This window comes from Tachypleus tridentatus, chromosome 1, assembly GCF_004210375.1.
Source record: "Tachypleus tridentatus isolate NWPU-2018 chromosome 1, ASM421037v1, whole genome shotgun sequence".
Lineage (NCBI taxonomy): Eukaryota > Metazoa > Arthropoda > Merostomata > Xiphosura > Limulidae > Tachypleus > Tachypleus tridentatus.
The window spans coordinates 38,153,883-38,172,148 of NC_134825.1; the positions used below are offsets into that span (position 1 = coordinate 38,153,883).

At 34.4% G+C, this 18,266-nt stretch overlaps 1 protein-coding gene across 4 annotated transcripts in view; it reads right to left on the minus strand.

Moving 5' to 3' along the window:
- Nucleotides 1-2,898: 2,898 nt before the first annotated feature.
- Nucleotides 2,899-18,266, minus strand: part of LOC143246380 (uncharacterized) — a 42,464-nt gene continuing 27,096 nt past the window's right edge. For all 4 annotated transcript variants that reach the window (XM_076492994.1, XM_076492985.1, XM_076493002.1 and 1 more), the window contains 4 exons: nt 17,792-18,084; nt 12,972-13,115; nt 9,693-9,851; nt 2,899-3,315 (listed from right to left, as the gene is read on the minus strand). In XM_076492994.1, coding sequence (XP_076349109.1) covers nt 3,129-3,315; nt 9,693-9,851; nt 12,972-13,115; nt 17,792-18,084 — 783 coding nt within the window. In that variant the 3' untranslated portion in view covers nt 2,899-3,128. The remainder of the gene's footprint in view (nt 3,316-9,692; nt 9,852-12,971; nt 13,116-17,791; nt 18,085-18,266) is intronic.

Sequence of the window (18,266 nt, forward strand, 5' to 3'; positions counted from 1 at the left end):
TCGTGTCTTCTCGATCTCTGCCTCTCTCTTTTCTTTCTTGAAACTATATTGTAAATTACGTGTGTGAGCAGAATCATTTGTTGTATGCGAATGTGTGTACCAACACATTTTTTTTTTTTTCTTTCGGAATTTCAATTTGACGTCTCGTCTTGCTGTGTCTCATTTGTTTCCGAAAGCATTACTGAACCCATTACAAGGCCTAGCATAGCCTGATGGTTAAGGTGTCGACACGCATCGCGCATTCTACAAGATCGAACCTGCTCACCCTTTAAGCCGTAGACCGACATAATATAACAATCAAACCAACTGCTTTTTGATGACAGAGTAACCCAAGAGTTGGATGATGACTAGGTCACTTCCTTCTAGGTGATAAATTAGGGACCGCTAGCTCGAGTACACTAAAATCATTGAAAAAAAAAAATAAAATGACTCGTGTGAATAAAGTTTGCAGTGAGTTAAACAAAAATAAAATTTCCAATAATCAAATGATGAAAGAGAGACATGTTGTGTGTTAAAACCAGTAATCGAAAGGGTTTCTTAAAACATTTCTAAATAACACTAAAATCAACCACAAAAGTAATTACTTAGTGTGTAGAGTATCAAAGCCAGCTTCATCATTGCCCTATACGGTTTCTCTTTCAAATTCACTTAATAATTCGTGTATGAAAATTGCATATTAAACAATGTCTCTATCTCTGTAAAAAAAATTTCTACGTATCATGTGAAAAGTAATGCTTAAAAATATTTGTAAAGATAATCATTATTAGAAATATTTTTGCAAATAGTTAAATCATGTTAATGATTTAGAAGCTAACACGTTTAAAATGTTCGTATACGATGAAAACTTTATGTACTAACTTAAGATCATTAATGCCTTCGTGATAGTTTAACACTCAATTAGACCCGGCATGGTCAGGTAATTTGAGCGCTGTACTCGCCATCTGAGGGTCGAGGATTTGAACCATGTCACACAAAAAATGCTCTCCCTTTCACACAGTGGGGAGTTATAATGTTACAGCCAATCCCACTATTCCTTGGTAAAAGAGTAACCCAAGAATTAGCGGTGGGTAGTGATAGCTAGCTGCCTTCCCTCTATTCTTACACTGCTAAACTGGGGCCGCTAGCGCAGATAGCTCTCGAGTAACTTTGCGCGAGATTCAAAACAAACAAACAAAGATTCGCTTTAAATAAAACATATACTATTAATTTGGTCTAAGCGAAATACGTTCGTACTGATTTCATTGTATTGTTTTAACTGATAAAAATGGAGGATGGGGTATTAAAAATGAATTAATTTGTTGTAAACTTACAAACAGTTCCGGACATATTAAACCAGTTCTCCAAACACGAAATTAACTTAAATAGCAGTATTTTTTGCCAAAAACATGCAAATTTGAAACAAAAAATCTGAGAAATAAATTTCATCATGAAATTGTGGGCAGAAGGTGGAGTTGCCAAGTCATTCGTCTACAATTTAATCTAATATTAGTGGAGAGTAAATAACAGTGTCGCAAACAAATTGAATACATTATGCAAGTGTGACAGTGTATGACGAAATTTTCCAATCGAATTATTTTAAGATCCTAACTAATATCGATAAAACAAGTTTTGTATATTTTGAAAACTAAACAGCAAAATATAATAGGCCTGGCATGGCCAGGTGGGTTAAAACGTTCGGCTCGTAAAATGAGGGTCCTGGGTTCAAATCCCGGTCACAACAAACATGCTCGCCCTTTTAGCCATGGGGCGTTATATTGTTACGGTCAATCCCACTTTCGTTGGTAAAAGAGTTTGGCGGTGGGTGGTGGTGACTAGCTGTCTTCCCTCTAGTCTTAAATTGCAAAATTAGGGACGGCTAGCGCAGATAGTCCTCAAGTAGCTTTGTGCGAAATCAAAAAAAAACAAAACCAAATAAATATTGCAAACAATAATATCGTATTTCATTTTTTTTCCACTGGAAATAACAATATTTGCCAGAAACTAAGATAAACTAAATAGCATACGTTTTGCCGTCATTAAACTTCACTATGAAAATACAATTTCGTAATTACAAAAATTCACTCTCATTTATTAGACAGAAAAATGAAAAAAATAATTATCTACAGAAATGGCATCAAGTGACACCTAGTTTACAATATTAATAGTATTATAAAGAAAAGATGAAATATTACAAAATGTTCTAATGATTGTTGAGTGTAAGTAAACGAGACTAGAAAAATTTCTGTTTTGAAGACACAGCTTTCTTCAGAACACCATAAAAATTAAAAGTGATAAATTAATTAAGTGGTTTAGTGTTTTATGGCGCAAAAAGCAACTAGGCTATCTGCGCATTTAATCAAGTGAATCCCGAAGAGTACAGATAATTATAAGATGCAAGATTATTAACAAACTCGGAATCTGCAATTCAAAATCAACTGGAACAGTTTAAACCAAAACGAATTAATATAATCCTTAATAAAATATTTTTCTAGAATGTCGTTTGAACATAATAATCTCAAATAATATATGTACTATGATAAAAGTTTTAACGCAAAATAAAGAATAAATAAAATCTATTCAAATAAAAAGTCTATAAAAAGTGATACCTTTTAAACTGATTAAAATGAAGGAAGGTATTTTCCTTCTTAGTAGTTGAAAATTGTATATTGATACACAGAAATAATATAAATATAACAGATCCTTCTGTACAACAAAAATTAATAACTTTATATGCAAAAACGGCTCGTTTGGGTTGAGGAAATATTTTACGTAGAAGAGCGAACAACGTTTCGACCTTCTTCGGTCATCGTCAAGTTCACAAAGAAAGAGGTAACTGACCGGAAGCTGACCACATGTTTGAAAGGGGTTGTGTAACTTTCTCAACCCAAACGTGCCGTTTTTGCATATAAATTTCTCAACAAGTGGGTTTCTCGACATCACTAAAAATTAATAACTGTTTCTTTGAAAACGCCAACATAACCTTAATGTCAATAGGTAATATGTATTGTAGTTAGGCAAGTTTTTTTTTTGACATTTCAATGTAGCTAACGAACGAAGTCAGAAAGTATGGGCTTGCGAACACTGGGTTGGGTGGGCGTGAAAGTTTACATATACCATTGATTGCGGAAAAAGTTTTACAAAGTTAAAAATTAGAGATATTTTCTAGGTGGAGAAAGAGATGCCGTAGCTTGGCCTGGTATCAGTGTTGCTAGGATACTAACCACTCCAGCCAACACAAGAATAACGCTCAGAACAAGGCGAAGTCTTGATTGTATTGTTGCATTGTCCCAGTTTCTAAACTCGTTGAAAATCCCGTGAAGCATGGAAAATTTATCCCTACAGGTTAAAAAGAGAAAGCGTATAAAATTAATACACTACTACCCTATATATTTCTTAATTCAATTGTAAAAATCTTATAGTATTCCATATACTTTACGGTAGTGATTTTCTTTTTATTTTTTCGCTCCCACACACTTATATACATATATGGAATTTCATTATCTAAAATACACTTTCAATCATCTATTCAAACAGCACATGAAAAACTTTGACAGTATTTGTCTCAACGCCTTTCATTCTTACCTTAACTCCGTAATGTTAGAGACATCGACAATAATAGTAAAGCAAACAAACCTACTGCAATAACATATGATCAATGAACATCATTCCTGACAACACGTCGTTTTAACTAAGCAGCAATCTTTATTTTTCCCAGTATCAAAGTCAGAATACTTGAATAGACTAACACTGTGTTCCAACTTCTAATCAGTATTAAAATAAAGCTGATTTATTTCGGAATATAGTGTTAATAAATAAGTAACATTTAATAAAAAAAATCCTGCCACTTTCTTTGAAAAGCGTTTAACATTTTTCTTTACTAGAAGTCATACAAGAGCAATGAAATTAGTTTCGTGAACAAAATATCTAGATATATCAGTTACTGTTTGATTATACTTCCTTAAACATATTCGCTACTTTTAAGCAATAAATGATAAATCTGACCAAATGTTAACATGTCAAATCAGTATCGTAACCAAGTTATATGGTACCATTTTTGGTACGATAGAAAATGGTACGAGTCTTGTTACAGTTATCAAGAACTTTCTTTCATGCAGAGCTGGCATTAGATATGTGGGCATTTGCAAAGGGTAAGAGAATGTTTATCCTGGATGAGTTTTGATATTTGCGGTTTATAACAACTAAGCTGTCAACAGTTATGTTGCGCTCGACCAGCCAGGAATGACCAGTTGCCGACAGAAAACCCCAACAATTTTATCGCTGTTGTCTATGGTTAGGAATGTCTTTTAGTTTACGGATTTCTATGTATATATCAACCATACTGTGACCAAGATGTGCCCCAGCAAGTATAAACAATGTTTACAGATATAATTACTTTTTGTGTAGTTTGGCCACAATAAATTTAGAAACATATTTTAGTTTAAATATTGAGCCACTATTTAACCAGTAAGCTTAAGAATAGGAAAACATTTTTTGACTAATTAAAAAGAGTTGTAAAATACACAGGTAAATTTATTTAAGGAGACATACAGACCACTCTTCTGAAGTTATATTTGATATACAAATCAGGCCTTTTCCTTGAAGTTCAAAGGAATATTCAAATATGTTTTTGTAGTTAAGACAACATGCTTTAAACAGTGACTTTTTGAGAGATAATGTACAAAACAAATATAGAAGAATTGTGTTGTCATTATTCCGTGTCACCGATGGAACAGCGGTAAGTTTTCGGATTTACAATTCTAAAATCAGGGGTTTGATATCCCTTGGTAGACACAACAGATAGTCTGGTGTGGCTTTGCTATAAGAAAACACACATGTTATTCCGTAGTTACATATTGTAATATGTGAATATATTCAATTACAATAAATCTTTAACTGGCGTCAAATATTTTGAATTGTTTCGAAGTAGCAAAACTAAATTTTGTTTGCTAAGAAGACTTGAAACAGTTTTTTTGGATATGTCATTTAAGCAGATAATGTAGACATGACTCATGTTGCTTTCTCAGACACAGATCTTATGTTGAGTTCTGTTGCTTGGGATACGTGGACGATTCTTGACATTCACATTTGTGATTACGAGTTTTCATCTGTTGCAAAACCTTATGCTTTGCTTACCATGACTGACTGAAATACGATTTGTTGCAGGGGTCTCTTCCTGTATAGTCGTGGTGTCCCAAGTTGATGGCCCGGCATGGCCAAGCGCGTTTAGGCGTGCGACTTGTAATCTGAGGGTCGCGGGTTCGCATCCGCGTCGTGCCAAACATGCTCGCCCTCCCAGCCGTGGGGGCGTTATAATGTGACGGCCAATCCCACTATTCGTTGGTAAAAGAGTAGCCCAAGAGTTGGCGGTGGATGGTGATGACTAGCTGCCTTCCCTCTAGTCTTACACTGCTAAATTAGGGACGGCTAGCACAGATAGCCCTCGAGTAGCTTTGTGCGAAATTCCAAAACAAACAAACCCAAGTTGATCCATGTTCCTTTATTTTCTAATATCATTAAGTACATGAGACGTCTTTATGTTAGAAAACCTAAATCCCCAATATAAACACATCTTTGTGACCTGATTACCATAATTACTTTGCGTTATAAACAGCTGTTTTTCAACCTTCCCCAAAATGATAAATTTTTGTTGGCAGCACTATATCTACGTAATGACAAAAATCTCAAAATATAGTTTTAATAGCCATGGCTTAAACGCAGAGAATTGGCAAGGCATTAGAAAGGATTAGACCTGAAATTTGTAATAGAAATGAAGTGAAGCGCAGGTGCTTCTTTTCACATTCTCCCTAATTTGTCAGTTTCGGATTCAAAACAAGAGGCACGAAAAAAACATAAAAACATTTCAAATTTATCTTTTATCCTTCTCAAGTCACTTCTCTATCAGTCTTTTACTCTATACCAGAACCTGTCAATTGGTATTTATATACGCAGTCATCGATTCAGAGAAACATATTTGGTAGTTCATCACCAAACAAAGCTTTCCAGTAATCTCGTTTTTTTTTATTATTAAATTCTGATGAGAGGTTTAAACTCATTGCGATATCTGAAATATAAATTGTCCACCAACGATGGCCGAATTGTACTAGTCTCAAAGCTATGAAACAGTAAAATTTTATATCTCCAAGTAAATTCCCAAACAAAATCCCATATTGCAAGTTATTTCCTCAGCTCTATAAAACCATATCTTCCACTATGTTCGCGAATTCTGTCGATAGAATGATTAAGTGCAATACTTGTCTGAACATGACCCTTTATTGCTTTATACAAGAGGAATAAAGTCCAGCCAACCTACTCTACTCAGCTGCTTTATGGCCGAACACTCCTGCAAGGTAAGTTTTTGGCAGTAAAGTGTGGTTTTTGAAGTTACTAAATAAAGTCCTCTAACGAAGTGTATATTTTATGGTTCTAGCTTGAATGTTAGACACCGTGATACCATTTTATTCCCTATCCAATCCTCCAACGTTGAACTAATCAACTTGCTGACTGATGTTAAACCATGCGCCAAAAGTTGTCGTAGCATTAAAAATTAATAGGCTAAAATTTGTAATAGGGTTTGTTTGTTTTGTTTTGGAATTTCGTAGCTATTAGCCGTCCCTAAAGCAGTGTAATAAAGGCAGCTAGTCATCACCACCCACCGCCAACTTTGTGACCAACGAATAGTGGTAAAATCACGGCTGGGAGGGCAGGCATACGCGGGCAAACGTTATTTTTGCCAGGCCAATTTGTGATAGAAAATCACGTAAGCTAAAACATTATTTTTTACAGCATTCCCCTGACTTGTATATTCTGATTTAAATCAGAATTGTGTAGAAATAGCATTTCAGATTTACCTCCTGTCTCTTACAAAGTATGTAAGAGGGATTTGAGAAACAAATCTGCAGTTAACGTGATTTCTATCGCAAATTTTAGCCCTAGTAATTTTGATATATGCTGTTCCATCATCAGTTTATTTTGACTGCGCTTGTCACATGACCTGCCAATTCGTATCTTCAAAATTGTTTTAACATAATGTACCCAATCTTCTGTGTACAGATTACGTTTGTGACATCAAATTGGCTTTCTCTTGCTGAATGTTTTGATCACATACAGGTTAATTACAACGAAATTTCCGTATTTCAACGCGACACATCTCATAAACGGAATGGCATAGAAAAGTGAAACTTGAATGAGTTGTACCGAGATCGACAGGTCCATTTTATACCTGGGGTAAACATGAGGAAGAAAACGCACACAGATTCCCTGATGACAATATGTGACACCTGTGTCATTTGTTTTTGCATAATACTTTGTTCAATTCGACCTTCCTTTCTCATGACGTTCGTGAGATATGCTGTTGTTGTTTTAAATTAAGCACAAAGCTACTTAATGGGCTATCTGTGCTCTGCCCACCACGGGTATCAAAACCTGGTTTCTAGCGTTGTAAATCCGCAGACATACCGCTGAACCACTGAGAAACTGGTAAGATATGCACTGAACAATATAATTTTCTTTATATTCACTTGTACATTTGTTTGTCTGTGTCATTACCTGGTATGTAATACTGATTGATTTTGCTAGTATTATTTGAACCAGTACTTAACATTACCGAACCATGAATCCAATTGTTCAAAATTCGCATTACGTTGCCTAAAATATGAGCTTCTCACTGTGGACTTGTCGGTGTACTGAAAAAGTGATGGTAAAATCCCTGGTAGGACAGGGGTAGCTGAATAGTTGTTAGTGGGTGCTATTAGTTAGATGCTTTACCTTCATTTAGCTTCCCAGTGACTCAGAGGTTCATAACGCTAAAAACCGGGTTTCGATAACCGTGGTTGGCACCACAGAGATAGCATTGTGTAGCTTTGTGTTTAACAACAAACCTTTCAATTCAAAATTAAGAACAGCTACGCGTAGATAGCCTTCTGTGTAGCTATGCGCGAACATTCTGAAACAAACATAATAAGGCTTGTTAGCTCTAAGATATACTTGTATTTTATCAAAGTGTCTTCAAAAGTTGCTTAGTCTTTTCGAAATATAAAGGTAGATTAAGGTCAAACTGAATTTTAATCATTCAATGAGTACTTATTTATATTTTGCAAATGTTTGAGCCACGGAAGTGAAACAAAGCCACCTAGTGATTCGGTGGTAAATCTGAGCGCTCACACCGCTAAAAACCCGGTTTCGATACACAGCACAGATAGCCCATGATGTAGCTATGCGTTTAACAACAAATAAACAAGTGAAATAAAATTAACTTGTGTATTAAACGCACTTTGGTGGCTTGGCGGTAAACATAAGCATTAATGCCTATAACGGTAGAAAAAGGGTTAAATTTCTGAGGCGAACAGAATGCAGATGGCTTAAAGGGCAGCCTTGAATAAAACAAAACCAGTCGTTCTGCGTTACAAACGAGATTGGAACTTTTAAAAAACTTTAATAGTGTTATAGTATTGATGTAACCATTTCACACTTTGAATAATAAGGTATTTGTCATACATCAAATTATAAAATATTTTTCAAATTATTTTAGGTATGTTATCACATGTGTTCTGGGTGGGGAAGATTCATGGTCTGGTGGTTAGGTCGCTCGACCACCAAAACTTCACGTCACGAGATCTACAACCATCATCGAACATCCTCGTTCTTTCAGCCGTGAAAGCTTTAAAATCATGACAGTCAATCACACTGGCGGAGGGTGCTGTTTACTAGCTACCTTCCTTTTAGTCTGTCATTTCAGAATTAGAGACAACTAGGACGAAATGAAATACAGCTTTTCGTAGTGACAACTAGGACGAAATGAGGGACAGCTTTTCGTAGTTAATCTAATAACTGCTAAGATATTTTCCGAAAAAAATAAACAAATCATCTGGCGCGTTCCACATTATACATATTTTTAAGAATACAGTAACATTTTGAATTAGAATATTCTGTGAAGGATCTTGTTATAATACTGTTCAATGTTATTCTATTGATGGATAAACCTCAAGAAGCTTTGCGCGAAAATTTTCAATTATAACAACAGATATGACTGTAATTGTTCACAAATGTATGCGTTATGTAATTATTTTAGCTGACAATGGATTGGAAACTTTTCAACCCTTAAAGCACCACGTGGGCTAAATGACCAAGTTAAACATCACTCGGGTTCAGGTTTTCCTGTCTCTAAATTTGGATTACTGACTAGAAGGGCTTTGTCCAAATTTTGAATCGAATAGCGGGATTTACAGTCTCTTTTACTTTTACAGGGCGGAAAGTGTGATTCTTTTGAATACTTTGAATAATTTGAGATTATTTAATTAACTGCCCGGCAAGCTGACCATTAGGCTACGCCTGACCAGCTTACAATCATCCTAATACAAATGACAGTGAGGAAGATCACGTGTCACACATAACAGCAACATTATTGCTTTCGAATAAATAATATTACAAACTAAACTGTTAATAACTATAATACGAAGCATAAATAGTCAATGTGTTGTCGAAGTAAGAGTAAAATATGGTACATTTTGTGACATACTTTGCTTGGTTATATATATAGTACAATAATTTAAGAGGGGGTTATGCTTTATATTTATTTAGACAACATATGATTTTTTCTTATCGAGATTAAACAGAGCATTCAAAGCTTTATTGGCAATTATGGTGTTCAATTCAACAATTGTTTTTAATAGAAAATTTTTGAAATTATACAGATTATTTCATAGTACAATACTCACAATCTGCTATCTCTAACGCCCCAGTTTTCACGAATATTTAACTTGTTTTCTGTATTTTTCCCCGTTTCACTTCCTTCATCAGTGTTGTCTTCATCTTCTACGAAACTTTCGTAGTTTTGTTCGAATGACACCTCTTCACGTTTTTCATAGTTTGATAAACTGTTTGAAAAACGAGAACGTTCATAGTAAAAATAAGTTTGTTTTCTAAACAAAAACTATACAAACACGCCGGGCTCTATTACACATTGTCAATGTTAAGACATATTGTGTTTAAAAATGCAGTGACATCTAAAATTGTAATTTATACGAAATATTTCGTTATACTAATTTTCATTGTTATTCTATTGATGGAAATATTTATTGTTGTTACGTTTTATAAAGGTTGAAAGTTCTAGTGAAAATTGTTATCACGTCAATTGTTTGGATAACTACTTCATATAGGCATACAGTATGCATTGACTTATTAGGTTTTAAAATACCTTATTGAAGGGCAACACAAAGTGCGCAAAACTTTTATTGTTAGACCACATAACTTATAAGTGAGTCTTTGGAAATACTTATAGCCAACAGTTCATTATGGTTAGCTTCAGTTCAAGGTAATTATTAAATACTTTGTTCTGTAAGTAGTTGGTTAGTTACGTGTTTAAAAGTGTTAGACAGGTAGGTTCTGTACACCCAAGTTCCTTATTCAAATAAACGTAGATAAAAATAGCGATTTTTGTTGATACAGGTTATTCATTTCTAGTACGTGGGATAAAAAGTCACTTGTTCCTTGAATGTGGAAACTGTCATGAATGTTGTTCTTGTTTGTTGTTTCATTACTTTCGCGTAAAGCAATTCGAAAGCACGTATATGCACAGCTATTCCTAATTTTGAAAGTCAGACTATAGGGGACCATCGCTGTAAGTCTATGGATTTACAACACTAAAACCAGGAGCTCGATTTCTTTCGGTGGACTCAGCAGATAGCTCGCTGTGGGTTTGCTATAAGAAAACACACACACACACAGACCAGTCAACGTAAATAATATTTAGTGTTTCCTTTATTCTTCACCCCCGCTAGTACAGCGGTATGCCTCCGGATTTACAACGCTAAAAGCAGCGGTTCGATTCCCCTCGGTGGGCTCCGCAGATAGCCCTAAAGCACACACAAACACACTCTTTTATTCTTTAGTTAAGTAAAGAGAGCATTTCACGTTCACCTAAAACTAAAAAAAAAAAATGCATAGGCTTATGGTATAGAAAGATTGGAAAAAATAAAACATGTTTATTTCAAGTTAGATTTTAATATAGAAATTTGGTCAAGTGAACATCTTCATTGTAGATGTGCACAGAACCAGAATCACTGTTATTGAAATAATCAATGATGTTGAGAAACCTGACGATGACCAAAGAAGGTTGAAACGTTGTTCGCTCTTCTATGTAAAATATTTTCTCAACCCAAACGAGCCGTTTTTGCATATAAATCACTGTTATTGTTCATGTAATGTGTTGTCTTGCAGGAAGGACAGATCTGTGATTTCATTTGTGAAGTGAAATATACAAATGTCTTTTCTGTTGGCGAATCGGATAATATTAGTCCAGGGATGGAATCTGGTCAAGTGAGAGAGGTGTGAGCCTTGAACGTTCGGGTTTGTTTTGTATAAAGGCAAGGCTCTCTTCCACACAGACAGGTTTTAGAATATTTTGAGAATATTATTGAAATTATTTTGTCAAACGTTAGATTCTCGTTTAAAGCTTTGGATTTGTTTATTGTTTTCTTCATTATAGTTTATTTTATATGTTAAATATAAGTTTTAAACCTTTCTTTTTTATGTATGTGGAGGGAGGTTCACACTGACTTGGTGAGAGAGAGAACCAGTAAACCTTAACATTGATGTCTACATAAAGTATATATATCATCGTCACCTTCAGTTCTGGTCATTCTCTGTTGCTCTCACATGCGCTTTTTCATGAAACCGTTTGCTGTATAGTAGAGCATACTGTTCAAATGTGGGTGTGGTTTTTTACAATGACAGAGCAGGTAATACATTGAAGCCATGTGCTCCTTACTTACTGCTGTAATAACCAATAATGATGTTGGTAGCGCTTAGACAATAAGAAGGATCGTACTGTAACATTTTACATACAGTAACGTGCTCTCAGTATGGAACGGACTTTTTAGGTTCAGGTTTGAAATCAGAAAGTCTAGAGCACTCTCAAACCATCGAGTGCACACACCTTTGTTTGTGCATTTAAATATATAACTTTTCATTTTATCTCCAGTTTCTTTCCTGCTTCGAATTCAAAATTAGAAAATTCAGATTTAACTCCATGATATATTTCCTGCATTTCTAAAGCTGTTGTAGCTACTAAACTTTTCATAAGTGATCTCTTAGATTATTGGCGTGACTGTTATGAAAGAGATATGTTATACGAACTATAAGGATCTGTATATGGTCAAGTTTTGGTTTTTCAATATGTTTATGAACTATATTTTATCCTAGAAATAACAAGGGGAATTCGTGTATTTAAATATATATTTCAAATTATTTTTTTGTTTAGAATTTAACTTGTCGCTTAAAAAACAACCAAAAATATTATTAATGTTAATTTTTATTTGAATTCTTAGTTTGCTGCAACCGTATAATATTTTCGCCATTTTATTTTTCTAGCTTCACTAATGAGTTTAAAGTTATCGTTGGTACCACTAATAACGTCCCTTGTGGGTTAGTGGTAAGATTACAGACTTACAATGAGAAAATCTGGGGTCTGATTTCCTGCAATAGGCACAAACAGCCTATTGTGTAGCTTTGCTTTGAAAACAACAACAGTTTCAGAAAACAACTAAAAGGACCCCGAGTTAGCAAACTTTTATTATTTTCTGTACTATTTTAAATTCCTCACATTTCATTTTATTAATTAAAAAAAACAGTTCTTGGTGGAAGGAAAAGACATGTAATAGAGCTGAATAATCTAAATTCGTGAGGTTTAGCCAGAAAGCAGATCTTTAATTTGTAAGCTATACATTAAATTTAAGAGCACATTAAAGATGAAAGAGCACTACCTATCTACAAGTGAAATACATAAACACACGACATGTTACTAAATACAATAATCATTAAGTTGGCTTAATGGTCATTACTGACCATGAAGGAGGAATTATAAATGGCATAAATTATGTTTTAATAAGAATAATGTTATAAATCCTCGAAAACTAAAACAGTATTTAGCGAATTTTGAAACGTGAAACCATATTATTCGTTATATATGTGTTTCGTTAAATGCACATCAACAATACCTTCTTAATTCGTGTCTCAACATTTCGGAATCGTATCCATTCGACTCTGTATAAGATGTGGTAGTAAGTTGATTGTCCATATGATTCTCTTCAGTAGAATCTTGTAGCTTCTTGGCTGAATCAGATTTCGGCGAACCCTTGTCTCTGTAATGAAAACACCATAAATTTGTTTGTTCGTTTGCTTTTAGTTAGGTACAAAGCTACACAACTACTTATCTGTGAGCTGCTCACCATAGATATCCAGACCAGGTTTATACCATTGTAAGTCCGAAGACATACCGCTGTGTCACTGGGGGTGCAATACTTAGGTTGAAAAATGTCTAAAATTACGTAGAGCGTTTTATTAAATGCAGTTGATCTTGAATAACACTATGTAGCAAAATTTTTACTTTTTCTTGTTCCAGGGCACAAAGTGTTATTTCCCAATTGTTTATGCCTAAAGTAAACGAAAAAGACCTGTTTTTCTCTTTAAACTTTGCTTTTATGACCTGGGTAATGAAATGTTCAAATTTACCCACTTTCCAGAACATTCCAGGTAGATTCAGTAGAATTTTCTCGAACTTTCTAAAATGTTGTAAGACTCACGAGAATTTTCCAGAACCTTTAAGAATTTTCTAGAACTTTCCATAGTAATATACACACAGGGGCTCACCACTTCAGTTTAGTTCTAGCTACCTAAGTGAACACATAGACCTATCTGATTTTATCAGAGATGAGGTCAAAAAGCTGCAAGCATTCTCCAGACGCATTCTGCTATGTTCGTGACCAATTAATCACAACGGACAGAGTTCTTTGTGAGGAAGCACAAAGTGCCATTAGTGGACCTCCAGAAGGTGTTGTTCCCATCATTGCACATAAAATTGGGTCTTAAGAAACAGTATGTCACAGCTCTTGATAAGGAATCTGCAGCCTCCAAGTACCTCCGAAACTTTTTCCCTAAGCTGTCTGAGGCAAAGGTCAAAGCTGTTGTCTTCGTTTGACCACAAATAAAGAAGATTCTGGCGTGCACAGAATTCCCCAAGAAGCTCAGTAGGAAAACAAAAGCTTGGGGCAGCTTTGTCACAGTGGTTCAGGACTTCTTGGGCAATCACAAGGCCGACAATTATGTGGAACTAGTTGAGGCTCTGGTAAAGAACTACGGCAAAATGGGCTACAGGATGCCCCTGAAAGTCCATATCCTTGATGCTCATCTTAATAAATTCAAGAAGAACATGAGAGCATACTCAGAGGAGCAAGGTGAGTGCTTTCACCAAGATATACTGGACTTTGAACACAGCTACCAAGGAGCGTATAACGAAAACAGTAATTTACATTACAATCGCAAATCTCATTTTCGTATAACTTCAGTATAAATACATGTAAATCTTGATTCATATGTTGTTTTATTCAGACCTTATGTGAATGAAAATGTGCAAATTTGCCCATTTTTACACAGAAAGTAGATTAGTTTCTAAATTTCGTTATCCAGGTCACAAAAGCGAAGTTTGAAGGGAATAATGGCCATTTTCTGTACTTTTACAATAGAAATAGAAATAAATGGAAAGAAATAGGCAGGATTAGAGTGAATTAAACTGTGAAACCAAATACATCAATCGAAAGGGCTTGACATCTTGAGTCCGAAACTGTGATTAGATCTCAAATCGGTCAAGAGATGACGGAGCTTTGAGCTAAAAGTTTATACTCGAAAAAACTCGGAACCATTCTATGAGCCGTTATGCCGCGACTAAAAACGTGAATACCATTAAATTAAAAACGGGAAATTAATTTTTTGACTGAAGGATAAATACAAAAGTAATAATGTAAGTAATGAAACACTGGTGTGTTTTTTTACCTGCTTTTTACTTTTCATTGGTCTGAGCGTGGTTCAGTAGTTAGCGTTTCAGAGTGTGAAAAATCGCACTTTGGTCCCATGGGTTCGTTATAAGGGTGACAGTCAAGTCTCCCTATTTGATTAGAGTAACTCAAAAGTTGGTGGTGGGTGGTGTTTAAAAACTGCCTTCCCTTTCGATAACTTCAATATTAAAGATAGCTCTCCATTAGCGTTGGGCAAAATTCAAACTACTTTTTATTGCTGGATAATTTTAACGTTTTCCTTCACCTTTATACAGGTATTTAAAGGATATTCCATGTGTGTTTTTCAAGATTGGTAAATAAAATGCTCTAAAAATAACAACTTCTTGGAAAAGTCAAGACATTAAAGTTTTAATTACAGGTTGAAAATAGGCCACTTATTGGACAGTTTTTTATTAAATGAATTTTTAAAGTTATTTTCTCAACATAAAATTCAGTTACTGTATAAAAATTATGTGGTTAAAAAGTTTAGTGTTTTATATATATTTACTCACCATCGTATATGAGTGGTTAACCTTTTTTGATTTCGGTTTTACAATATTTTTTTTATTTAAACATGAAATTTTGTGGTAATTTTAAGATGTCTTAAAATAAAACCAATCGTAAGTATACTCACATCAACCATATTAACCTCTTCAAGCATATTTATTATTTACTCTTAAAATGATAACCATCTTAAGTAATTCAATTTTCTTAAGAGAGATGAATTTGAAAAACAATAGAAAACGTATTGAGGCTTAGTTCACTAACATCTCATAGATGACAGCAAGATCGAAATTCTTAGTTTGTCTTCAATTGCATCGATTCGCGTTTAATCATTTCACTAATTAAAGAGTTCTGAGCTTCTACCTATTATCATTCCAGGGATAAATAATTTATCCTCAGTTTTCTCCTGCAGGATAACGTTTCACCTATCCAAAACATTTTGGTTATAAGGTTTTATCATCTTCCAGCATAATTTTGTATGCGTTCATTATTACACGTTTATATGTATGCATAGCACGTGTCATTGTCTGTCGTTGTATATATATGTATATACACACATATATACATATACATAAGATGGGTCATAGTTTTGTCATTATATATATGTGTATACACATAAATATATGTACATATACACAAGTCGTAGTTTTATATATTTAGAAACGGCTGGTATGGATAAGAAAGCACTAATAGCGGAGCGAACAACGTTTCGACCTTCTTCAGTCATCATTTTTGTGAACCTGACGATGACCGAAGAAGGTCGAAACGTTGATCGCTTCTCTACTAGTGCTTTCTCTTCCCATACCAGCGCTTTTAAATACATAATTTTTTCTACAAGTGGGTTTTCTCGTCATCACGGAAGTCATAGTTTTGCCAATATATATGTATGTAAACACATATACATAAGACGAGTCATAGCTTTGTCAGTATATATATACAGATGTATGTACACACATATATGCACATATACATGAGTCATTTTTGTCAGTATATATATATACATGTATATACACACATATACGTACGTATGCATAAGTCATAGTATTGTCAGTATATACACATGTATATACAAACACATAGATGTGCATATACACAAGTCATAGTTTTGTCAATATATATATATATATATAAGTCATAGATTTGTTTGTATATATACATCTATACACACACATATGCAAGCATAAAAAATAAATTTGAAATAAGATTTTCCTAAGCATTTCTCATATATCACTTTATAAACTTTCGTGTAGGCATAAACATAAAAGCTCGTGTTATTTGTTTACAGATCTCCACAATCACTCATTCATAGAATACCCATTGAATAAAAATTATCAAACTTCATAGCATGCAAGGTCTAAATGCTAATTATTTCACTGTTAAAATCCTTCACGAAATTCTTCAAAGTGAGGGCTAGTCAAATCTCAGTTTGTGAAAAGTGATTCAGAATATGACAGAGTTTTCTTTTGTCAACTTTCTTATTTCCTGGTCTATCATTTATTCTTATATAACCAGTTTCTCCTGTCTCTTTGTTGAGACTAACTTGTCAACTGTACTTGTGTTAGTGTACTCCACTTTTCCTGTTTTTTTACCATTGGCTATTCCTTTATATTGTGGCCATTTATCTACGATATGGTTGTTTCTGTTCTAAAGACAGCTAGCTATTTAGGTGAAAGTTAGGCTAAATAATTTTTGTAATTTCCTTGCTATCAAAACACTTTGACATATTTTTACTAATATTACCAACTGTAATCCGGAACATAGTTGCTTATTTTAAGTACCGTATTTTTTTTTTATTATGACCGGTTGACAGCTGCAATTTCTTACTAAAACAGTTTTCATATAGAGACGAGAGCACAAAAACCTTAGGCGTGCGAGACGGAGTCGTAGCCCCAACTGCTAAGTTACAGTACTCCCTGCTACACGGTGAAATTTTCAGTTTTCATTCGGGTAAATTTAGAAGCAGAAAATAAGGTTATTCGGTCATATTGTACCTCCATTCTGGAGAAAAACTGGTAGAAGACGTTTCCGCACTTTGAAAAGCTACCAGTTTATGTTAGGACTAAATTGAAAGCTTAAAATATATCCTTTCTGGCAAATTTTCTTCATCAGCGAAAATGTTTTAGCTAAAATTTAGCTTTCTTACTTATGACCATATTTAGGCCAAAACTGTACATCCCCTCTCTGAAAATCCCTACCCTTACAATTAAAGCAATGTTTTATTTAAAATATTTTCAACTATCTGAATACGAATGTCTGCTTAACATGATTTATTACATTACAGCATTTAAACAAGTCGTATATTAATTCAACGGAATTTTAGGCACAACAAACTGAAGTAAACTCTCACTTTTTCGCTGTATCTTAATCATCGTGATAGTTCTTTAAACATGGCTCAAAAACCAAATAAACAAAAACCGTATAAAACTTTACTCAATAAAAACTGTAGCTGTAATACCTGCGGCTATCTATATATAAATTATTACCCTTGTTCCCCTTTCTCCTCGTGAACGACACAGTCTGGTTCCTGTTCTGCAATATTGTCTGGATAGGTACCATGGTTGTTAAGTGTCACCGTGGGGGAACGTCCAACAACAAGACCAAGTCCTGCAGTCGGTAAAGAGCTGCGTCTACTCCTTAAATATTTCGGTGAGGGAGTGGCAGAAGATGAGAGTGTAAGATGAGATAATGCTTTAGATGGTAAGTTACTACTGATTGTTGTTGTTCCTAAACCGGTTGTTGAAATGCCCACTGTACTGAAAAGACGACCTCGGCTTTCCTAGCGAAATAAAATAACATCACATACAGATGTGTTTTCACGGATTCTCTTTACAAAACACCGGAACTTTCAGACTCAGTTTATTAAAAGTTGTGAAACATGAAAATTGACACAAGTACAACTGATGTTATTTTATCAGGAAATAACTATAGTCTCGAGGACACTGAAGAGAATATTTTGAC